This window comes from Chinchilla lanigera, unplaced genomic scaffold (genome assembly GCF_000276665.1).
Source record: "Chinchilla lanigera isolate Chin_1 unplaced genomic scaffold, ChiLan1.0 scaffold00044, whole genome shotgun sequence".
Classification (NCBI taxonomy): Eukaryota; Metazoa; Chordata; class Mammalia; order Rodentia; family Chinchillidae; genus Chinchilla; species Chinchilla lanigera.
In genome coordinates this window covers 1,097,633-1,122,879 of record NW_004955445.1, presented here as the reverse complement: position 1 = coordinate 1,122,879, position 25,247 = coordinate 1,097,633, and the positions used below count along the sequence as shown (strand labels likewise).

At 42.3% G+C, this 25,247-nt stretch overlaps 1 protein-coding gene across 1 annotated transcript; it reads left to right on the top strand.

The window, feature by feature from the left end:
- Positions 1-24,426, top strand: Vapb (VAMP (vesicle-associated membrane protein)-associated protein B and C). Its single transcript, XM_013518235.1, has 6 exons — positions 1-37; positions 2,084-2,302; positions 15,812-15,915; positions 19,191-19,271; positions 21,226-21,402; positions 23,005-24,426. The coding sequence occupies exons 1-6, from the start codon at positions 1-3 to the stop codon at positions 23,161-23,163; spliced, it is 777 nt and encodes a 258-aa protein (XP_013373689.1). The 3' UTR covers positions 23,164-24,426.
- The last annotated feature ends 821 nt before the right edge of the window (positions 24,427-25,247 follow it).

Here is a 25,247-nt window from a genome sequence, read left to right as displayed (position 1 = left end):
ATGACATTTTACCTGGAAAAAGACCTGGAGTTTGCCTGTAGAGGTGGTGTCAGCATAGTTGCAGTCTGCAAGTCACAGTGACGGGGAGGAAGGAAAATTGCCGGAAATCAGTGGAAAATTGCAATACCAGGTCTGGCTCATGACTTGAGCCACAGAAACTGAGATAGCTTGTATATAGGTGGTTGAGGTAGGTGTGTGTGTGTGTGTGTGTGTGTGTGTATCATATTTCTTGGCAGCTAGGTTGAGCAGGGTGCAGTTTTCTGTGTTTGCCTAAGGTTTTTTGCAGACAAAATTATTCATAAGCAAATGTGAAAATCGTTTTATGCTCAGATTGTCCCCTTAATATGCACATCAATCACATTTGGACAAATTTGTGTTTTCTTGTAGCAGAATTGGCTGTACTTTATTTGATTTTTGGAATTGAGTCCCCTTTCCTTTCTTCCTGTCCACCATTATTGATTTTTTAATATGTATTTAAGTTAAACCCATATCCAATTGATTTTTCATACTCTGAGCACCTCTAGAGGAAACCAGCCTGAGATTTTAATTTTGCTAGAGATAATCCACAGGTAGTGTCTTTCTTGGTGAATATATACACATATCGAGACCTTTACTTGATGTCAGGCACAGTGCTGAGGATACAGGGATGGATTGTGCATAACCTTTGTCCTCAAGGGCTTAGAATTTGAATGAAGAATTTTCTTTTTTTAAAAAGCTAATTTAATTGGTACACTTTTGATTTATATATTGATCACATTCATCATAGGGAATTTGAAGCTATACATAATATATCTTGATTCTTTTTTCCCCCATTCCCCTCCCTCCCTCCAACCTTTCTTCCTCTGAGTAAAGAATTTTCAAAAAAAAAAAAAAAGAATTTTCAAAGCACAGATTTAAATATCTTCGTTGGTTCTTCGCAAATGGGGTAAATGAACCATTATGTATTTCTTTGTGATCATAGGAGCATACATTCCTCCCCACCCCAACTTCTGCTTCCTTATAAATGCAAAAGTAGGAATCACAAAGATATGAATCACATATTGAAAATATGTAAACATGTGAAGAACGGAAAAGGTTTTGTAATTGAACCCCTCCCGCTTGATCCCCTAAACCTAGTGATTAGATAGTCATTGTAGAGTGAGAAATGAAAAAGCATTTGTAAGATTAGTGTGAATAGTCAGTTCTCGTTCTTGTTAACCCCTCGTATGTGTGTACATAGGTATGTGTACTTTGTTGGTAAGCATAGATGATGTGGAAATGTCTCTCAGATGGTTAATATTACCTCAGGAGGCAGAAGAAAGCTTATTAACTTCTTTTTTATACATCCTTTATTGTTTGGTTTAGGAAGCGTGTTTTACTTTTTAATTAAAACTAATAAAGTAGGAAATGAATAAATAATAGTAATAAAAATATCCTCAGGGCACAGAGCTTTGTTTCAATCCTCCCAATAGCCTGAGTAGTTGATAGTGAATGTGATATGTCAGGTGTGGGCTGTCCAACAGGGCTCTGAACTTCTTGGTGTAGTTGTAAGATGATACTAACTTTCCTGGCAGCAGTACTGTGTTGTTACGGGTTTCTGTGTTCATAGACCATTTATACTCCAAATTCTTTCTGACATCTGGTACTCTTGGCACACTCTGCATTTGAGTTATTTGGGGACCGAGAATATAGCTCAGTGGTGCAAGTGCCTGCCTGGCAAGCACAGGGTCCTGAGTTCCAGTATACCGCCCCCCCCAATAAAAGAGTTTTTTGGGACCCATGTCTATTCCTTTATGTTCCCTGTTAGATTTTATCTTGCTGTTGTTAGTTTAGGTAAGAACTGGCCTTGAATTGAGGCCTTCTAGTTGCAGATCCTTGCTACCACTAACTAGTATGAAAATGGGACAAGCAACTTGTCTTCTCTAGCCATCTTTAAAAGAGCAGTAAAGTTTCAGTGTGATGCTATGTGTCAGGATGTTTACTGGGCACCTTGGGAAGTATGGAGAACATGATAATACCTGTTGCTACTAGCGCATTAACCTCATCTCTCCCATCTATCTACATGGTAATGAGATAATTCGACCTTCCCTTAACTGTGTTCCAGATCCCTCCTGCCATACATGTAATCAGCCTTTTGAGCTTTCCTCACAAGATCCTTCTCACTCCTCAGGTCCCTTCACTGATGTTGTCACCACCAACCTGAAGCTTGGCAACCCAACAGACCGCAATGTGTGTTTCAAAGTGAAGACCACAGCACCACGTAGGTACTGTGTGCGGCCCAACAGTGGGATCATTGACGCTGGGGCTTCAATCAATGTGTCCGGTAAGTATGGAAACTGGAGGTCAAGGAGCAGGGCCAGAAGACCCTGGAGCCAGTGGGCTTTCTTAAAGCTTGGATTTGCAGTAGAGCACAGTAAGGTCATAGGCTTTTCTCTACCTTTCCCAGCCTTCTGCCCTCACTAAAAAGCTTGATGGTCCAGCTAGGATACACACCTGTAGTCTCAGCACTTGAGAGGCTAAGGCAGGACAGTTGCCAGCCTCGGCTCTACCTAGTGAATTCAAGGTCAGCCTGAACAACATAGTGAGATCTCGTCTTAAAAAAAAAAAACAACAAAACAACAACAACAACAAAAATCTTGGTGGTCCCTGTCACTTTTGTTTTCCGTAATTTATGCCTTTTTGTTTTGATGCTTGCAGCTTTTTGTACCTCAGCAGAGCAAAATTAAAGTGGTAACTTTAGACTTGACTTCAGAATAAATTTGGCTTTCACTCCCTTGAAATTAAATCTGCCCTTTGGCAATAAATTTTTAAAAAGGCTACACAAACATAATTTTAGTTTGTGGGAGAGGGCTAAATAGAGTTATTTTCTTATTTAAGTGGAATGATTTCTAACATTAAGCTCATGTCATTTCCAGTGATTGGTAACTGCATTTTACTGATTGTGAAAAGTTACGGGAGATGAGGACAAAAGACATTGAAATATATTCATGGGTGTAAGTTTTGTGCATGTCTGAAGGCACCCCGCTTCTGTCTGAGAGTGCACATATTTTTCAAAGTCCAGCTTTGGAAAATAGGCTGGTAAAGTACCCAAATTGAGAGTTGGGTTTCAGAACTAAGGAAGTACAGATGATGAGTTTGAGCTTAAATTTATTTTTTAGAAATGGAATAAACTTTTAGTTCATTAGAACTTCTGGAGTCAAGAAGGAACCATGGGGAAGCGTGTACTTATCCTTTAAATATTAGGTGATTTAATGTCACAGAGGCTTCTGCATCATTAGAAGCTACTACTCATTTGAAATGAGTACCTATCTGGCTTTTTCCATGATAGATTTTGATTGCGATATATTTGGCCATTCATTTGACACCTAAAAGAAAATGATTCACTTCTTTTGAAAGATACAAGGTGTTTCATTATCTGATCGTTTCTGCAAACTTCTATTCCCTGAGTCCCTGGGTGTCTCATTAAGGCACACCCATACCAGCTCTCCCCATGTGTGCTTCTCCCTGAACTTACAAGTCCTGCTCTTGATTCTTGAAGCAGGTTCTTGTCCAGGAGCAGTTGAAAGGGTGGAAAGCAGAATTGATTGAAGGTTCCTCTGTGCTGGATCTGCATATATTCTGTGTCATCTCATTGCTGTTGTCTGCCCCATGAGGGATGCATTATTACCTCCAGCTTACCAAGGAGGAGACTTGGTGGTTGCAGGATCACAAAGCTGGCAAGTGACAAAGCCAGAGTGTGGCCCCTTCTTTCTGGCTTTGAGGTCCACGCTGTGTGCACTGCAGTGTGCTGCAAGAAAGGAGCAGCCCCCGGTGCTGGCATTTCTGGATCCATGTGACGTATTTTTCTGTTAAAATCATGGGAGCTGAAATCTTTCATTCGCCTCTTTTAACCATTCTCCCTCCCCTCAATTTTCTTGTTCGTATCAGATTTGAACAAGGTTGTTGGTAGATAAAAATGTCCAGTATTCAAAGTAAATATGAATAAAGCAACATGGTTTTGTGAACAAAATAATCTCAATAGAGTTGTACAGAATAGGTGTGCCCTCTGGAATTAAATACAAATACGGGTTTGTCTGTCTTTTCAGAAAGAGCATCTCCTGTATCATGGATTTTTAAAAAAGTAATAACTGCCTCTTAGCATTTATTTTGAATTAACTACTTAAGGAAGGCTAAGATTTTGTGATTCTGGCCTTCCCTTTCCAGATGAGAAAGCAGGTATATGACGCACTGAGGGTCCATGTGACTGATTAGTGGTAGAGCTCACATGCGAAGCCAAGTGTGTTGGCTCCTGATCCATGCAGTGCTCTCTCTGTGACCCTGCCTTGCCTTGGTAGAGTTAGGGGATGACCACACTTACAGAGGGCTTGAAAATATAATGTATTGGGGGGATATAACAGTTGAATACAGAAATGTCCATGTGTCTATAGGCCTTCCCCCAGATGAGACAGTTACATTTATGAAAGAAAAAAGATTGCTTTGTTTTTCTTTGGTGTTTATCTCAGTGCTTGTGGGAGAACCTGGGGAAGCCAGATATCAGTGCATTTCCAGGACAGCCACCCCGCTTGGGAAAGGAGGCTAATCCCATGGGCTTCATTCAGTTTGATGAGCCGAGGGGCGACTACATCATTTATTAGATACGCATACCTTAGGATAAGAAATATTGTCCTTGTCCAAAGGTCCTCTTGAAATACAGCCACATGATAACACTGTAGTGAGTCAGAGTTCACTGGCTTCTTTGGAGAGGTGTCCCCACAAGTACATTGTCCAACAGCCACCTTTCCTTTCTCCCCAGAAGCACACACAGCCAACTGTGGCTTTACACACTCTGGTCAAAGTTCACTGGATTTGAGGTCAGGAACCTAGAGCAGGAAGCTCAGCTCTATTCTTTAGCCAGCTGGCTGATCTTTGGCTAACCTATTAATCTGTGTAGGTTGTACTTTTCTCATTGTAAAATGGGGGAAATAGCGTTCATCTCACAGAATATCTACAGATACTACATTATTGAAAATGTGCATGAGTGGGATTGCATTATTCTTCCACCAGCTTTGTCAAAAACTGAGTAGTTTTTGTTGACGATGGATAGTTTAATATTTTAATTACCTTTTTAGAAACCAGTTAATCTTATACATTTTATTAATTGATGAACCTTTCAGAATTTTTGAAGAAATTAATAATTTTTTCTTTCTATAAAATAGGTGTCTGTTTTATATAATGAGATGTTACAAGTAAATTTTCAAATACAATTTATAAAAATATGACCATCAAATTGACTTAAAATACTACCACTGTCTCCCTGCTTACCACACAGAATGTCACAACATTCTTGAAAAAGACATGACTAGTGCATTTCTTCCATTTCTGAAAACTGTTGGGATATGCTAGCTGTTAAGACAGTTATAAATCTTTCTTTGGAAGAGAGAGGAAGGGAGGCAGGGAGGAAAGGAAAGAGAGAGAGAAGAGGAGAAGGATGATGATGATGATACCTGCCCATGGAGGCTGAGGTTTTTAAAGTACACAGATCTGGGTTGTAACAGGCAGAGCCATACCTTGTACAGCTCTTCTTACCTTTCAGATTAACCTGATATTCAAGAGACCTTACATTATGCTTCAGAAGTTCAGGCTTTGACCTGTCATGCTGTTTTCTTCAGAACATGACAGATCACTTACTCACTGGATCCTTAAAAAAAACACCTCCCTTTTGTAAACTCAGTCAGTAAAGCAACAGTTGGATAGAGGCATAGCCTAAACTTTTTGTTATAGTGGAGTATAATGCATGGATGATCCCTCAGGCTCATGGTTTGGAGTCCATTTAGTAACCCCTTCTAGGACCTATGCTTGTTATAGGAGGCATTGCAGTAGGTGAGGGGCCGGGTGCCCTCTGTCTGTAGTAATTGGCCCAGAGTTTTGGTTTTGGCTCTTGCTCCTTGATACACATCACCCATTAGAGCTGGGTTTGAATTATTCAGATCTGGACCTCAGCAGAATAGGCACACTTAAATGGAGATTGTAGAAAGGAGATTGGATTTTCCCCCTGGAGCTCTTACGTGCAAGGAAAATAAAACTTTTTGAGTTAATGAATTGTTTGAGGCAGTGGGAGGTCTTCCCATTTGTTCCAGCTTTACAAAATTAAGCCTATATTTTGAACCGTATGGTAGAACATTTTTAAGGTAGTTTCTGAAAATGTCTTTGTAGTAAGCGCTTGGTGGTTTTGGAATTTCTTTTTAATACTGCAGTTTAATAATGAGGGAGTTTTCCATTAATATTCCAAACCATGTTCAGTGGCAGATACAGCAGGTGGGGTGGTAAAATTATGGGCCCATCAAAAATACTTACGTTTCCTGTAATATGATATTAAGTTTAATATTTTTATAACCTTCACTGAATTCTAATTTCACTACAGTAGCAAGCGCACTTCCATTTGCAGTTCAGTTATGCACTTTGGTTGCTAGTGTACCAGGCAAATTAGAAATGCAAAACGTCTATGGGAGGAGCACTGGAAAGGGTCATTAAAGATACCAGTGTTTAGGTACAGATGCACTTTACTAGGGTACCCTGGGAAGTGGAAGTGGATTAAAGACAAACACGCACAAATCTCCCAGTGTCAGAATCTGTATGTTAGATTAGAATTCAGAGAATTAAGGAACAGTATTCATTCCTGACATACAGCCCTCTGCAACATTCTTTTCAATATTTAAAGCATAAAGTTCCTCCAATAAAATCCTGAGAATAGAGAACGAGCATCAGCAACTCTTCTTAGATGGAAACATTGGTCAATTAGTGTAATTGGGCAGGATACAATTGATAATTAATCCTTTTAAGATTTTGCTGACTCAGTGTAATGTAGCTATTTGGTGGCCCTGGACCAGCTAGCCTTAGGTGCAGCTTTCCGATGATTAGTGCGGAGTAGTAGTGCGCTTCATCGGAGGAGAAGCCAGGCGTTCATTCATCTGGTACTGGCTGCGGCGCTGGATGGGGAGTTTGGGCGTCTAACAACAGCGTTCTTCTTTGTTTGATACTTTGCTTTGAAAGTCTCTGATAAGTGCAACCTTCTTATAAATGGTTGTCATGAACCATTATAAGAACAACTCACATTTGTACTTAAAAGATGTCTTTAATCATTTTCATCAAATTCGATTTGGGCTTTAAAAAAAGATAATTTCCAATAAAAATTTAGGTTAATTGTGCCTTCAAAGATTTTAAAAGTTTACTGCGGTATTTCGTTTTCTTAAAAATAGCCCTGTTTTTCATTTTTTGCGAGTATAGCATGATTCTTCATACTTTCAAAGGTCATGATTGAGAGGACTGGTCAAATACATGTAACAAACCTTGCTTAGTTGAAAGTACCTTCAATTCTGAGCATGACCAAGAAGGACAAAGTCAGCAGAGTCTCTAAGCAGCCAGAAGGGATGTGCTTTTAGGCCCTTTCGTGCTTGTGCCCCATGCCACGCCTTGAGTCTTACCCTATTCACTCTTACTTAAGACACTGCTACACCTGTTCCAGTTTCTACCTCATCCAAGAGGAAAGGAACAGGGCTATAGGGGGCCTGCATTAAAAGGGAAGTTCTTGACAATACACAGCACAAGTGAAGGGCAATTGCCCAGGATGAGCCTACCGAACAGGGGAGAGAGGCTTTGGAAGTATAACCGGAACTGGAGTTGCCCAGGCCTCAGGTCACACCGTTCTCCCTGCTGGAGCTGAGTCAGGCCTAAGAGACATGGCTTAGGAGGCTTACTAAAGGTAGTGTCCAAGAGTGGTGCATAGTCACATACAGAAAGAGCCTATGTTGCATTCCGTTATTGAATTATGGAAGGTAGGGATGTTGAAAAGGTTTACATTAAGAAAGATAACGTTGGGCCGGGCATGGTGATGCACACCTGTAATCTCAGCACTTGGGAAGTTGAGGCAGGAGGATTGCTGTAGGTCAAGGCCAGCTTGGGCTATATATAGCAAGACCCTATCTCAAAAAACCAGAGACAAGATAAAAAAAATGAGAAGAAAAGGTAATATTAAAAAAAGATAAGTGAGCCTTGTTATTTGACAATGCCTGTGTATACCATACCTCTTCTCTTGATCCTAGAGAAAGGTTTAGAACATTTGTACTAGTCTCTGCACAGATAAATTAGTCCAACTGTGAGGAACTTATTATCCAAGACATAGCACACAAAGTGGAAAATCTTACAGAAAACAACAGAGACAATTCAGTGTTAATTTATATGTAAGCAGGTAAAATTATTTACCTGTGAGACAGTTTCATCCACGGATCCCTGAATAGACAAGGGCCCAGAAACGTAGTCATGATTTCCACATGTTGAGAACCCTAAAGGAAATATATTTTCTTATGATAAGGGTTCATAGCACTTTGTTTTAGCAAGGCCCCTGGGTGTTGTGGACAGGGGCTGCAGCTGGGACACCCCTTCTCACAGGCTGTGGCAGTGGAAGATGTGGTATACTGGGCATGGATCGGGTGGGGAGTGTCAACAGTAATACGTTGTATAGGGATGCCAGGATGGGGATGATTGGGAGGACAGGAGAGCATCAGGGTCTGTAGGGACTTGATGCAAGGCTGTTGGACTGGAAGGGAGGCTTGTCATTGGGAAATCTGAGGATGATCAGATTGTGAAGAGCTGAACTGATTTCATGCTGCTTAGGAACTAGTTTTTGTATGTTTGTTTCTAGTACATGTTTGCAGTACATAATGAATACGTTCATCATAGGGAACATACGTACCGCATCTTAGTCCTTTGGAAAATAGTTTTTGTTATGGGGGATTTGATCTAAGGTGTGGATATGGTATGAGTAGTGTTGCGGGGAGACTAAATTTCTGGGGCTTATGGGGATTATGCAGGGTAATTTGGACGTGAAGGAAATTGTGAGAATGTTAGAAATTCCCCTAGTTGGGAGAAATCCTGAAGTGGGTGCCCGAGCTGATTGTAGGCATGTAAAAAGTGGAAAGAGACATTTCCGAGATAAAATTCTGAGATTTAAAAATAAATAAATAGTGTGCTGTGGTGCTTGTTAGACTTTTATCCTTTTGCTGTGTTACCATTACGATGTAGATGAAAATGATCTGTGACTTGCTTGGATTCTTGGAAGCAGCTTTTATGCTGCATTTAATCAAGTCGTCATTTCTGTAAGGGAGTATGTGTCTTAAGTAGCATATATTCAGATTTCTTCTCTTTTGAAGAAACTGTAATCTTACTGATCTAGTGTTTCCCGACCCTGAAGGCCCTTTCTTAACAGGGTCTCACTTTCACAGTCTGTAATGCAGCAGATATTATATCCCAAAGTGTTAGTGTGGATGAGTAGTGAACGGTCTCCAGGCTGTCTCCTGGTAACAGGCTTCTTTTAATGTACTATCAGCAGATACATTTTAAAAGTAGGATAGATGGTTCAGTTAAGAGGGTTTTATCATCAGTGTCTCTAGTATTCAAGTGAAATAAATTAAGTTAATGGGAAGCTCTTTTATAGCCTACTATGGAAAAAAATACATAATTTCTGTCACAGTTTGCATGTATGGAGCTGAAAGAACAAACGATTAACAACATTTATTCTGTCATGTTCTCATATAATTTAGCTAGTAGAATATAGCAAATCGAATTTGACACAAGATGTTAATAGCTAACAAATACAAACTTTTTGAGTTAGGTTTCATGTTAAGCAAGATGTGGCGGAGGTGTGCCAAGGGTCTGTGGAGTAGCACACATTTTGGGTGGTCACCTGACTTTAACTCTGGCTTGCTGATTTGGGAGCCCACTAGCAAAAGAGAGCCAGTAGACAGCAGATACCTTCTCTACTTGCTACCAAAGGGAAGGCGGAGTGCCTACCTTCATCTGGAGCTTCCTGTCAGCTCTCTCTCTGGCAAACTATGACTCTCATCCCCACTGAAAAAGTTTCTGCTCACCAGATATCCCCAAGGTACTTGGGCCCCATGTTTATACCTCACTCTGTGGTTGTGCTCTGGAAGGGCAGTTGGACCTGCTGCCTTGGGCCCTTTCCAGAGGTCCCCTTGGGTTATTGGCCACCACCCATGCCCCTGCTGTGTGTGTTGACACTCTTCTGCCTGCCTGCTCCATAAGTGGTTTTTGAGCTCTATGCTGTGGGGACTGGGGTGGTGGGATGCTGTAGGCCTGGAGCTGTGCTGGTGACATCTGTAAGGTAAGGTGACAGTGGGTCTTGGAGCTAACACTAGACTAGAGGAGCACAGGCCCTGATCCCTCCATAAGAGGTGTTTTTGTACTTAGACTGCCACCTGAGGCCCAGTACACCCCAGAGGCTCTCAAGCTTGGTTTGTGTCAGGCTCCTTTCTCTTAAACTACATATTCTCCCAAGAGGGCTACTATAGAGAACCATCAGTGCATTAATTTGAATTATTCAACCAGATCATTTTCTTCCTAAAGGGGCCTATGAGGCAGTCTGGTGTAGAATAACAGTGTTTAAATGTTTTTGGTCTCAGGAACCCTTTATACTCTTAAAAATTAAACACCGAAAGAGCTCTTTTGTTTGCCCAATATTTTTATATTAATATCTATTATATTAGAAATTAAACTGAAAAGTAAAGAATTATTCCTTTAAGAATAGCAATACATCAGTTACATGTTAGCAGTGACACAGTTAATGAAAAGTAACTATTTAAAAAATTAATGGGAGCTGGGGATTTAGCTCAGTGGCACAGCACCTGCCTGGCAAGCGCAAGGTCGTAAGTTCGATTCCCAGTACCGGGAAGGAAAAAAAAAAAAAAAAAAAAACAACCAAAAAATTAATGAGAAGACTAGCATTGTTTGACTTCATTTGCAAGTTTCTTTGTTGTCTTAATAGAAGACCAGCTGGGTTTTTATATCTGCTTTTATATTCATTCTGATAACTGATGCGTTGTTTTGGTAAATGTGTTACCACAGGTAGGGATTGGAGAGGGAAAGTCTGCTTAATAAACTTTTCAGATAATTCTAGACATTCTGCTTTGATATTATGGCAGATCTTGATAAGTAGTACTTTCTTATTTAACTTTATTTTTTGTAGTGCTGGCTGTCATACCCAGGCCTTTGCACACATTAGGCAGTGCTCTACCACAGCACTACATCCCTGGCCCTTTCCTTCACCTTTAAAAAAGTATCATTTTTCCCCCCCCAGAGGCTAGTTTTTCTTTAGTCCTTAAGGACTTAGCTCCTTAACGGGCTTTAGAGGCCAGGGGGCAGCATCAGCAGGTCTAAACGGGGGCAAGAGTGTTGGTCTCTTCAGGTTTCATGAAACTGGTTACTGACCAAATTTTCAACCACTGGACTGGACACAGACAACTCATGTAGCGTTGTAGCTTCACACACTGCTTGAGATGCGCACGGGCAGAAAGACACGTACTGCAGAAAGGCTCTTACTGCTGGGGACCCCCACTGTGTCTGGAAGGGTGACCTTCCTGGTGGCTTTATTGTTGGTGCGGTCTGCAGCTCTTTCACGGGCGGACACCCAGTGAACATGCTGCCTGTGGCTGCAGCCCTTGGGTGTGATGGTTATCCCTTTATTTATCATCTTGGAAGCAAGGACCCAAGAGAGACAAGCGGCACTTTCCTAAAGGGTATTGGTATGATGTGGGGTCCTAATCCACATACGGGAACTTTTTACATTTTGTTTCACTGAAATACATTGGTCTGTCTTGCACTTTGAATGGATTTTGTGATGTTGCCATGGATCATTTGTAAACTATTGATTAGCTGGGTTATATAGAGCTTTCAAATGTTGACATAGTTCATCATACAGTATTTTAAAAAGCACATTCTTTACTGTTCCCTCTGATCTCATTGGAAGAATATTTATTTTTATTTATTTATTTTGTTGTGCTGGGGATCAAACCCATGACTTCATGCATACTTGGCAAGTACTTTACATTGACCTACATTTCCAGCCGGAAGAGTCTTTACTTGGAAAACTATGAAGCTCTTGGTGACATGTACAAGTTTTCCACAATTACAAGTTTTGCTAGAAAGCGTAGATTTTAGTGCTGGCGGTAAGCACCACAGATTGCTTTCCTTGAAGTGACAGGGTTACTTCATTTTCAAGAGAATGTATGCCACATGCCAGAGTCTGAGTAACCAGAGTTTGTCTGTCAGTTGTTTATTCAAGTGAGAGCTGGGCATGGTGGTGCATGCCTGTAATCCCAGCACTCGGGAGGCTGAGGCAGGAGGATTGCTGTGAGTTCGAGACCAGCCTGGGCTACAAAGTGAGCTCAAGGCCAACCTGAACTGCATAAGGGAGACCCTGTCTAAAAAAAAAAAAATGTGTAGTTATTCAAGTGAGAGTTTTCTGCGGGAGGCAGCCAGTCCAGCTCACAGCCCAGACAGTTGCCTGGTGCTTTCTCAGGGCAGCATTTGGATTTAGTGGGTAGCAGAAGTGTCATTTCATTGTAAAGAGTATTAAAAAGATGTGTTGTAAAGGTCTGCATTTAGTAAAATTAATATTTCTCTTGCTTTGTCAAAGATATTCTTGAATGAAACTGGCTTAAAAAAATCAAACAGAAGGTGTGTAGTGGTACATAATACAGTGGCATTAAGCACCATTTGCTTCCACAGCCTTAATCTTTGCTAAGATGCCATTGTTGTGTTTACACCGTCAGTGTGAGTATCAGCACAGCAGTAAAGGCATGTGATGCTTTGCTATTATTCTGACTATAGTTTTGATTTCATGTACCAATGAAACCTGACCTGGGGCAGGGGCCAGACCTTCAGAGTCTGCAGATCCCACATTGAGAATCTGTGGTATGGGAGTCTGACTGTAGAGTCAGAGCCAGGTTGGAACCCTGGCTCTGTTATTTAATACATTGGCCATTAGGCTGCTTCCCTAGCTTCCTAGGTCTTTGTCTTTTCATCTAGAAAAGAGAGACATGAGCTGCTTTCCTGGATTATTGTGAGGATTAAATGGAAGGCCTAAAGAACCCATGCCTTCATTAGTAGCTCAAACCTAGCAGTAAAGGTTATTTTCCTTCCTTTCCTTCTTGGGGCATGATGGAAGTATTGGGGTTGCGAAAAGTGGGCAATGCGGATAGATGAGTAAGAAGAATTGGCCCTTCGCTGGGGGGCGTGCCTAGAACCCTGGCAAATTTAGGGCAGAGTGCACTTAGCTATTCTCATTTGCACTGCTGCAAAAAAGGGGAAGAGGAACAAAAAGGGGGCTACCCAGCTTCCTGAGCCCTTTAAAAAACCCAGATGTTGTAGTGTACGTCAGAGCTCTCTTTTTTCCCCAGACTGTTTGAATTTATCCAAGCTGTGACCTGAAATCCTCAAAACTCAATTCATCTTACTTTTAAAAATGAATTTTGTTCCAATAGTAATGTGAAGATTGTGTCCAAATTCTGAAAAAGGTTGATAAGCACTGTCCAGGAACACTCACAATGCATGTGGAACAGAAGGGTTGCTTAGTTTATAGTGGTATTTCCACTAGGGGTAGGGAAAAAAACCTGGTGGAAATTGCACTTTGAGAAGAGTGAGAGCTTTGACTGGCCAGTCTGGTCATTTGTTCCAGAGGTGAAGAGTCAGGCCCAGGTGTGTAATGATGTTCTGGGTCCATCTACAGGAAAGCGCTCCCTAGCTTGGTGATCGCAGCTGAAGAGTTCATTGTCTTCTGAGTCTGTCACCACTAGCAAGGCCTCTTCTCTTGGAGCAACTTTGCCTTTACACCTGCAAGAGTAAGATTCCAAGAAGAGGCCCTTGTATTTTGCAGTGACCCTTTGTTTCCTCGGTTGGTAGTCATACTATCTGAATTTTGGGTACCTAGGTGGAGAATTCTTGTTTTACTAGACAGACTTGGTGTCATGCATATATATATATATAAGCCCTAAGTTAATATAGGGGTTGTTTTCTAACATTTGTTGAATTGTGTCCTGAAGAAGTCTTCTGGCAGGGCCTCTTGTAGCTCTGAGCACTCAGGTGGGTGTTGTGGCAGCAGAGCCACCTGGTGACTAGGTATACCCATGCATTTCAAGCCAGTGAGTTGTCAGGCTTTTATGGACTTTCTCTGTCTCCAGGGCGGAAGAATTCCTGCCTCCAAGATGGGTGGAGAATGGATGTTTCTGTTCCCTGCCATGCATGGTTCCATAAGTTCTGCCGTGGAGCCTTGGTGCATAACGTAACACCAGATCATGTTAGAGTGATTGGCGACTTGGAAAGACTGCTTGACTATGCTCAGTCATAAGGTTTTGACTCCTTTCCTGTTTTACTGCTTCCTAACATTGTTACTTGGAGCTAGCTACTTTGTGCAGTCGCACGCTCTTTATGCATAGCCTGGGGCTAAAGACACCCGTATTTCCCTTTATATGCTGCAGGGATGGTTGGTTGTGAGGCTTTAGAGGAAGAGGAAGCACCTGGGAAACCCTAAGGTGGGATTTAAAGTTGGAACACTGGTGGATACCCACGAGGAAAGGTCAAGGAACCCACACTGGTCGGAGGGCCTGACAGTGTCAGAGGACACACCATTGGTCATTTGTGGTTATTGAGAGCATGCGCTCTCCGTACAGACTGAGTTTGTGCTCCTTAGTGGTGTGACCTTAGACGTGTTGTTAACTTCTTTGTGCTTCAGTTTATTAATCTGAAAAATAGGCTTCAAAGTAACACCTCACCCCCGCACCCATGCACACAATAGTACCAAACTTTTAAGGACCAAGTGAGGAAAATAACAGACCTAAGAACAGATCCCAAGCCATGTACGGCAGCACATACCTGTAGTCCCAGCGCTAACAGAAGCTGAGGCAGGAGGACTGCAAGTTTAAGACCACCTGAGCGAGTCAGTGAGACTCGATTTCAAAGTAAAAACAGCAGGGCTGGGAATGTAGCACAGTGGTAGAGCACCACTGGTTCAGTCCCCAGGACAGGGAAGGTACTGGCAAAAAAAGACCCTAGTTTCCGGCACACGGGAGGAAACGCTCAGTACATGTTGGCTCTTGTGGTCAGGGCTGCAGTCTTTCCCTGCATGTGAAATTGTTTTCAGGAAATTAACTGGATGTGTAGTTTAACCAAAGTCTTGTAACATGTGACATTTTAAAGCAGCCGTTGTTTAACAGGAGTAATTCCTAGTTACCCAAGGAGGCCCCTCAGTGCCGTGGAGGCAACTCATCCACAGGATCGTCTTAAGATTCTTCTAGGATCTTAGGAAGAAAGGGAAGTAGTGTGTGAGTTGATATGTGTTGTTTTTTTTTTTTTCTGTTCTATGAATGTTCTGTTTATGTGTGTTCTCTAGCATTCTATTTTATTGCACAGTTGTGAAGCATTACCTTGATTAGCTGTGTGAGAAATGGGGTAGAGGGAAGCTGAAACAGTTTTTTTTTTTTTTTTTTTTTTTTTGGTTTTTCTCCGGTACCGGGAACCGAACTCACGACCTTGTGCGTGCCAGGCAGGCGCTTTTGCCACTGAGCTAAACCCCCAGCCCCTGAAACAGTTTTTTAAATGTCTTATGTTACTCTATTTTAGTTCCTGACAAATCATTCAAAGTTATATTTTCTTGAGCAAAACAGGGATATGGTATTCCTACCCAGTTTACCTATTCTGCAGGGCAGATGTTTATGGTTGGTTTGCAGGCATGCGAGACCAGGGAACTAGAACCAGGAAACCTGAGTCCTAAGTCCTCAGCCTTTCTCCCACCTTTGCTACTACCTGCTTTCTGACCTTGGGCAAGTCCCCCTACCTTTTTGGACCTTAGGTTGGTGACCTGTGAAGTGGAAGTGTTATCATCTCTTCTTGCTTCCTCACAAGGTGTGGTGGGGGGCGAGCTTTACCTCACAGCATACGTGTTAGCATGACAAATGGCACTGATAACCAAGTTCTGACCCTCCTAATGAAATATTTTCTTTCTCAGTGATGTTACAGCCTTTCGATTATGATCCCAATGAGAAAAGTAAACACAAGTTTATGGTTCAGTCTATGTTTGCTCCAACTGACACTTCTGATATGGAAGCAGTAGTAAGTACTGAATGCTTATTTTTTTCAGTAATAGTAACAAAAATCACTTAGGTACAGAATTGTGTGGGTGCATGCATTTCAAAATTGTTTACAGGGGAATGGTGTTTTCCAGGTTTATGTTTGATGACTTTTATGGTTTTTCTAAACTTTGATGAATAATTTTAACATTTTATAAAGTTTTCTAGAATACTATTTTTTTCTGACTTGTATAAATTCAGTTTGCTTTAGCAGTTTCTTCCCCTGATGGAGTGTATCTTGAGTGACTGGGGACTGTTCCTTTTCTTCCTCCCGTCTGTTCCCCAGAAGAGAGAATTCTTCATTGTTGAAAAAGTTTCTTGCCTCCCGAGTCACTCCCCTAAACCCAGAAGGATGTGAGAGTCCTTTGCAGCTTACACTTTCTTTACCCCGTTTTGGCCTGGTTCTGCTAAGCATGATTCTTTGTTTTATTATTCATGGAGCTGAGAGGTCCTCGTGTGTGCTAGGGAAGTGCCCTCTCTACCACCAAACTATAGCTCCAGCCCAATTCTTTTTAATTTTTTTTTAACCCTAATCCCTTCCTTGCATAAATACATGTTTAACTGAAAATTAGGATGACTTCACTTTTAGAAATTAAATAGGCAATCTTATTGATGTTTTGGTAAAAAGAGAGATTATAATGGGAATTCTCCCCAAAGCAAGCTTTTGAATGAACACACACATTTTGGTGCTGTGTGAATCACACTCTGCAACCTTACAAAACAGTGGCAGCATTGGTCCTCACAGTCGGGGAAAAGAGGGCGGGACTGACTCCTTCCACCTTCTCTGTGTCCAGTTTTGGCAGCCCAGAGAGAGGCCCAAATCATCCAAGAGATGTCAGCAGGTTAGGGTTAGCTTTACACTGTACTGTCGTTTCCATCTTTCCAAATTTTATTTTATGGGCTGTTTCATGCAGAACACATCTTCTTGCCCAGTGTCTCTGCTCAGTTTTTTCTCTTAGTCTTAGAAGAGCATAACTGACCATCTTATTGAGGTTTCACTTGGGGACAGAAAAGGAAGGGCAAGGTAGGTGTTTTTAAGTTGAGATCAGTGATAACTGGTTGACTTTTTCCTGAGAATGATCATTGAGGCATTCATTTCTTTCTCTTTTATTTCCTGGAACATGTTGTGTCACCTAATGTTAATTCATGTGATCAAATAAACATAGGTACAAAATAGGTAATATCCAAGAGTGTTCTTTCTGGCTTTCAATGCAGGACATACTGAAAGTGCGGGAACTTGGTCATCTTGATTTTGAAGCCGAGTTCTGCCTTCTGTTGACATTGTGGCCTTGAGCAAGTTTGAGAAACTCTCTTGAGGTCTTGGTTACCTATATAATGAAGATAAAAATTCGGCTCACATGCCTGTGAGGAGTGATGTGGTGTTTGTAAATTCCTGACCCAGTGTCTATTTGTTTATCTGAGTGTCATTTAAGGGTCATTTCTCTTTCTACTGTGATTATTTTTATAACAGTTAAAAATTATTTTTGTACAAAAATATATTGTAGGAACATTTGGAAATAGACAGTTGAACAAAAGCTAAATCTACTAGTGACCTGTAATTCTTTCATCCTAGACCTAATCAGTATTATGAGAGCCTTGTGCTTGTTTTTGAGATATTTTTCCTTTCATTTTGGTATACATAGTACAGCAACCACTCACCTTAACCTAGGTTTGCCATTTGTTAACATTTTGCTCCTTTCTATCATGGACTTTCTTTTCTGCAGAGCCATTTACATGCAAGATGTACAATTCATGACACGTCGTCCCTAAGTACTTAAGAACAGTCTCTTACAGAGCCATACTGCCATTAGCATAATCAAGAAAATGAGCTTTAATTCAGTATTATTATCCAATAGAAAAATCCATGGTGGACATTTTTCAGTTTCTCAAAAAATGGCCTTTAGTACTTATTCTAATAAAGGACGCTCTCCCTTTTTGTTTTTCATGACTTTGAAGTTTTTAGAGTGGAAGCTAGTTTACTTGTAGAAAATCTAATGTTCTGGATTCTTCTGATTATTTCCTCATGATTAAACCCAAGTTAAATGTTTTTAGCGAGAATGTGCTCTAGTTAACATCATGGATGCATCGTATGAGAAGGCATTTCATGTGCAGGGTTGTCCCTTTGTTAGTGATGCTATTTGATCACTTGTCTCAGGTGGTCACCAACAGGTCTCTCAGTGACAAAGCATAGGTAATAATAGGTAGTTTGTGACAGTCATCTGATACCTTGAAACCATGTCAGTACCCTGCTCACTAACAGTCTGTCGTGGGGTGACATCAGCATCTAGTGATGACCCCTGGCCGATCCTGTTTTGATATACACACATAGGCACATATGCACTGGAACATGTGCACAGAGGAATGGGTTTCGATGTAGTTTGTAATTTCTTAATATTCTGCCACCCTTCCCTGTGTAATTGAATGTGCTTCAGTGTCATTTGAGTGGCAGCATGCTAGTCCATTGAATGGCTCTGCCTTAATTTGTGTGGCAGTCCGCTGGTGTCAGACACATAGTTTGTTTCTTGTTTTTGGTTTATTGTTGCTCTGGCTCCCTCTTCTTTCAGATTTTGGGGAGGCTATGGAAGGGGTGGACTCCTTTGTCTGTTTTGTAACCTGCTGTGCTGGTCTGTAGTTCTCAAAATAACCTAGATTCCCCTCCTGCACTGCTGAAAGCAGGGGTAAATCAGGGGCGGAGGTACCTCACCAGCAGACTGGAGGGGGCAGGTATGGGTTCTTCAGAGAGAGGGTCAGCCCTGACACAGCCGTAGTAGGAATGGCTTACTGGTTGATAAGCTCCTTTGTTAGTTGGCAAGATGGTTGTGAAACTACTCCCAGGTGGTACCTTCTTAGACTTTCTCCGGAGGATGTGCCCTCAAAGGAAACTCCATTTTCTGAAGGAGAAGCAGTTACCAGTTACCTCTGGTTTTTAGGCCTGATGTGAAAGGTCCTACCTGGTCCCGCGGCCCTCACTGTTCCTGTGCTTCCAACAGACCAGTAATGTGAGGAGCGCGGGGAAACTGTGAGAAGTCAGGCAGCAAGGCTGTGGGTTTGTGAAGTGTGATAAATACTCAGGAAAGCTCATATATTTAATCATGTCATGTTAAAAATATTGAAATCTCAGCAGACTTAAGTTCTTTATTTGATATACATCAGGGCCTTCTCATTAAGAGTATTTTTCTGAAATTGTCAGTTATAGTTGGAAAATTATTCTTCCAGCAGCTTTATAATATCCTGATTATTAAATTTAAACTGTTTTAGTGGAAGGAGGCAAAACCGGAAGACCTTATGGATTCAAAACTTAGATGTGTGTTTGAATTGCCAGCAGAAAATGATAAACCAGTAAGTATGTTTATCGTTAACAGTAATTGAATGTTGCAAGCTGATGCTTATTTGCATACCATCTCCTGCAAAACCAAAATGTAAGTTGGCAAATTATTTTCCTTTCTCTAATGTCTGAAGAAAAAAATAAGCTGAAGTCAACAAATCAGTGGGCCTTTATGAAATCAGCCTTTGAAAGTTTTGTAGAAAGACAACTAATTGAGCCTATAATCCCAGCACTTGGGAGGCTGAGGCAGGAGGATCGCTGCAAGTTCAAGGCCAGCCTAGACTACAGAGTGAGTTCAAGGCCAGCCTGAACTGCATAGCGAGACCCTGTCTCAAAAAAGACCCCTCCAAAAAGACAACTAATTGAAAGCTTTCCCCTTGGAAAGTGCAACCTGTTGACTGCTGAGATGTCATAAATCCCAAAGCGGTGCTTTGGCTTACCAGAGTTATGGGTTAAACAGTGGGCGAGACCAGAATGGAGACTCACTTGCCTTTGCTTACTGGACAGGTGGTAAGCTCTTGGTTCCATTTTACAGAATAGTTCTGTCAGCTCTTTTCCTTAGCGCCACCTCACCTTTCTCCTTTTCCTCACCTACCTCTTCAGTCAAAAACAGCCGAGATGAGGATTTCTAACCCTCAGCACTAGCACCGTTTTGAGTGGGCTCGTTCTTTGTGCTGGGGCTCTCCTGTGCACTGCGGGGTGCGGAGCAGCACCCTTGCCCTCTGTGCATCAGACACCAGTAGCATCCCCAGTTGTAACGCCCTGAAAGGCCTCCAGACGTGGCCATACGTGCCCTGCGGAGCAAGGAGCGCCTTTCCCAGCAGGCAGCTCTCTTTGTTTCCCTGCGAAACCAGAGGTGAGCTGGCCTTTGCCTTAGCTGTGACCAGTTGAAGAGAAGAACTGTATTTGAAACGCTCGTCTGGACTTCTCTTCAATCTAGTCAAAAAGATTCAAATTATATTTAAAACTCAAGGAATTTAAAAAAATGAAGCATCTGAAACTGACCTGGCCATTAGTAGTTGGAGTTGGGACATGGAAATGTTCTCAAGCATTCTAGTAATACAGTGTCATCCAGAACGATCTCCGGGAGTGCCTTTGACTTGTGTCAAAGCTATGTAGCATTTTCTTCCTCCAACTGACCACTGTCATTATCTTATTTCTTTGAATGAGCAGTTGTGTCTCTCTTCTCCACTCCGAGTCCTCCCATTGTGTATTTTGCCCTGAGAAAGTCATTTGGAAAAGAAAGACCTGAATTCCAGTTTCAGCTCTGCGAAAGGTGGACTTGGTAGCCTGGGGCCTTGCCTGTGAGGGCTTCTCTCTGGGAAGTGAAGGGTAGAGCCAGATGGCTAGGTTTTTTGATTGTTCCCCAGATTCCTCAGGCAGGGACCCTCACATACTTTCCCCCCAACACCTGAGCATTTCCATGCTCTGACTGTCTCTACTAAACCTCAAGATACCACAGCATAGTCTGCAGGGGACCTAGGAAGTATGTGTGGCCTCTCCAGACGGAAGCACAGCAGTGTGGGGAGCCCTTCGTCCCTGCTTTCCAGTTCTAAGTTGGTGAGATAGATCACCCCTATTAGTGTGCTCCTGGGCCTCCCACACCAGATCTTCCCGGCGACAGTAATTTGTGACTGATAATTCTCCTGAGCTTGCACAGTTACAGTATGCTAATTTTTACATGGCAGGAATTCGATAGTGCAATATGCGTCACCCTTTTTCTCTTTGTTTGAAGTATTAGTCTCAGCCCAACTTCATTATTTGCCCTTATTCATAATTTCTAGGGCCCAGTTGCTTTATTCAGATTATTACATACTAGATAAAGTGATCCATTTTTAAAATAAGTGTGACATTTTACCGTATGGTTGAAATGTTACCTTGTGTGGTATTTACTGAGAAATACTTTGCATTAAAGATTCTTTTTTTACATAGTTGATGATACTTGGGCTTTCATTTATTTCTGAACAGCATGATGTAGAAATAAATAAAATTATATCTACAACTGCATCAAAGACAGAAACACCATCAGTGTCTAAATCTCTGACTTCCTCTCTGGATGACACTGAAGTTAAGAAGGTGATGGAAGAATGTAAGAGGCTGCAAAGTGAAGTCCAGAGACTTCGGGAGGAGAACAAGCAGTTCAAGGTAACAGTCGTTTATTTTTCCATGTACAGAAAAATGACCATTTTCATTAGGGTGTTTGGAGGGAAAGTTGGAGAACCTCTGAATTTGAAGGATTTTATTTTTTTATTTTTTGGTACCGGGAATCGAACTCATGACCTCAGGCTTTCCAGGCAAGCACTTATGCCACTGAGCTACATCCCCAGCCCTCTGGCTTTTTGTTTTTGAACTATTTTTTCTTTCCTGGGGAGAAATTTCTGTGGTTTTCATCAGGTTCTCAAAAGGGTTCTTGAATCCCCCCAAATTAAGAACCACTGTAGAATAGTAATCTAAGCAGGGTACTCTTCGGTTCCCCACCATTTATGGGAAAAGCTCTTTAGAGGTTCAGCCAGGTTCTTTGCATCCTTAGCCACATCCAGCCCCATGGATGGGGCTGCAGGGAGAGAGAGAGGCAAAACGGATTACAATTCATGTGAAAATGGTCCCACAAAGAGGGCAGATGGCAGGGAAGGTCCACTCTATGGCTCATCACCTATGAACTTCTGGAGCACCCAGGTGCTTGGTGAATGTGAAAGCAGCAAAGGGAAAGAACAGAAAGTGGCACTGCTATGTGAGATTCAGGGCTGAGCAAGATAGAGTAATTAGCAAGAGGTCTGGCTGCAGAAGGGAGTCTGGGCAGATCAGAAAGACCCTCATATTGGCCCTGTTCGGGAATGTGGGCATGGTCCAGAGTTCATAGGCAGTGGCCTCAGAGGTCTGCAGAGTAACTTACAAGGTATTCAGGCAGTACAAGACAGTGAAGGCAGGAGAGTGGAGGCAAATGAAGAAAGAAGTTTCTGCCCCTTACCCATCCATGTGGTTGGGGGAAGATGTGTTTAGGTATCTTTATATATAAGAAAAAACAATGGTGCTCCTTTAATGAGATGCATGCATGAAGTAGAAAATATTTGAAGTAAGTGAATGAAGGTCAGTCACATTTAATGTCATTTGATCCAGCAACCTACGTGTAACTTCTCAGGTATCAATTACATATAAAGCTCTACATTGGACCAAAAAAAAAAAAAAAAAAAAAATTGGGGCTGGGGATTTAGCTCAGTGGCAAAAGCGCCTGCCTGGCAAGTGCAAGGTCGTGAGTTTGGTTCCCGGTACCGGAGAAAAACCAAAAAAAAAAAAAAAAAAAAAGCTCTACATTGGAAGCTTCAGGTTCCCCATTTGTAGTTTCTTGTGATTTGTACTTGTGTGTGTTAGGAAATGCCTGTGACTTTAAAAGTCAGCAGTGATTTGATTAGGGAAGCCGGATCATTTGAGGCAGGAAGGACAGAAGATTGGGGTTGGATACAGGAAGAAAGCATAGGCCAGGAAAAATAGATGTGGCTGAGGTTGCAAAGAACCTGGCTGAACTGCTAAAGAGCTTTTTTCATAAATGATGGGGAACCCAGGAGTACCCTGCTTAGATTAGTGTTCCAAAGTGGTAGGACAGATAGAAGAAAAGAGGCACCTCTGGTTGTATCTTCTCAGTAGCCTCAAATGGGTCCTTCTCTGCAGGAGTCAGTTCCTCTTTTGCAGAGCATAGTGGAACCGTATCATCTTCTGCCTGATTTCTGAAATATGTGTTTGCTCCCATAGGAAGAAGATGGACTTCGGATGAGGAAGACAGTGCAGAGCCACAGCCCCATGGCAGCACTTGCTGCAACCGGGAAGGAGGAAGGGCTCAGCACTCGGTTACTGGCTCTGGTGGTTTTGTTCTTTATTGTTGGTGTCATTATAGGGAAGATTGCCTTGTAAAAGCAGCATGCAAAGGATGGCAAATTGGATTGATGGATCCACCATATCATGGGATTTAAATTTATCATAACCATGTGTAAAAAGAAATTAACGTATGATGACATCTCACAGGTCTTGCCTTTAAATTACCCCTCCCTGCGCGCGTGCACATACACACACACACATGTACACACAAATATAACAATCTTTTAGAAAGTGAAAAATGTATAGTAAATGATTGAGGGGAAATGAATGATCTCTGTTAATGACAAGGGAAACAGTGATTAATGCCACAGGGCATATTGTAACTCATTTGAAACATTGATAGACCTTGGTATATGTTGCTGGATTACCTCTTAAAACAAGACACTCTTCCGTGCCTGTGGGTGCTGGCCTGTGGGAGCTGGAGCCCAGTGCGGTGGGGTGTGCAGTTGTGTCCACAGTTTCCCCACACAGCCCACTCTCACCCGGACTGCTTTTCCTTGTCTTCAGTTCTGTGCAAGCCATCGGTTCCCTGGGACTGATGAAAAGCAGCAGAAGCCGAAAAGCATTGTGCCGTGGCAGCATGGGGTGCCTTGTCTGGAGGCGAGGCGCAGTTCTACTGACCCAGCACTTCAGAAATTAGAGTCCGTACTTTGTTCTCTTGAAGGGACCAAGCTAAATGACCTTTGGTTCATGTAGTGAGACTGAACTGCTATTTGAGATGTTTAATGCATATATAACTTATTTAATGTATTTCATCTCGTGTTCTTACTGTCACAAGAGTACAGTCCCTACTGGGGCCTAAACATCACCTGTGCTGTGGAGCACCAGTGGATCTGGCTGGTGTGGCTGCTGGGGCTGGGGCTCTGCCTCTGGAGGTTCTGGGTGTTAGAGGGTGGTCATCTAGAGCCAGAGAACATCAGCCAGTGTTCTGGGTGTTATAACAGTTGTCATAGGGAGGGACAGTCAACTCTGGGTCACCTTTTTAATGGAGAAAAGCAGCCGGTCTTCTAGGTTTGCCCACCACCTTGCAGCCACCACTCACGGTTCCTTCACAGAGGCTCGGCCTGTCCTTCCTGCCTGTTGGACCTGGCTCAGAGTTAGGGCAGTTGGGCCGCAGGGAGTGAGGGTGCTAGCGGGCGAGTGGGACGGGACAGGGCGATAGGGCTCCTCGGCAGATCCATCTAGCGGTAATGGAGAGTCTGACTGTGAATTACTTTTATGCCATCAAAGACCAATCCAATTCTGTTCAACTATGTAGCATCTTAAAAAGGAAAAAAATAAAACCCCAAAATGAAGAATTCTTTTGTCATTTTGTCACGTTTGCTACAGGGGGGAATTAATTTGTTACTATTTTGTCATTGGAAAGCTGATTTTAAAATGAGCTCCGTCAGTAAGAAATACGCTTACTGATTTAACTATACACACGTGCACACATATATATGTGTATATATTTTTCCGGTTGCCTTCAAATGACAGAATGAAAAATAAAACTGCTGAAACCTCTGCGCCTGGTGCCCTTGCCCTTCCCCGCCCTCCCTACCTCAGTAGAACGCGTCCCCACTGTGGTCGGGAGGTTGTGCCAGAGACCAGTGGTAAATGGGTGCCGGGCATGCCCTCAGAGAGAGAGTGTGTGCGTGTGCGTGTGTGTGTGTATTTTAGAGAACAAGCTCAGCAAAAGGTTCTTAGAAGTCACATGCCTCAAGCCGCATTGCTCCCTAGCCTGGCTGTCGGTGAGCTGGGCCTAGGACCTCGAGACTGGCCGAGCGGGAGGCTGTGGTTGGTCTGTACAATAAGTACAGTAGCTGGAAGCAGGCCTGGTTTTCACCAAGCACCTATTGCTTGGATAAAGATGAGCGAATAGGTAAGGCCACCGTACTGTAGACTCCCTACTATAGACTCCATGTGACCTCTGGTACTTAGGAAAGGGGGTGAAAAGAAGTGAGTTGTGAGGTGTCTTTCGTCGTTTCATTCTTGGTATGTGCATTAAAGTTTGCTAGTTAAAAGTGCTGCACCACATCACTCTGTATCGCTTTCGGCCCATGGTGGCTGTGAGAGGCACGATTCTGAGGACCTCCAGCAGCAGCTGGGGTGCAGAACAGCCCCATGTGTGGGTCTGCAAA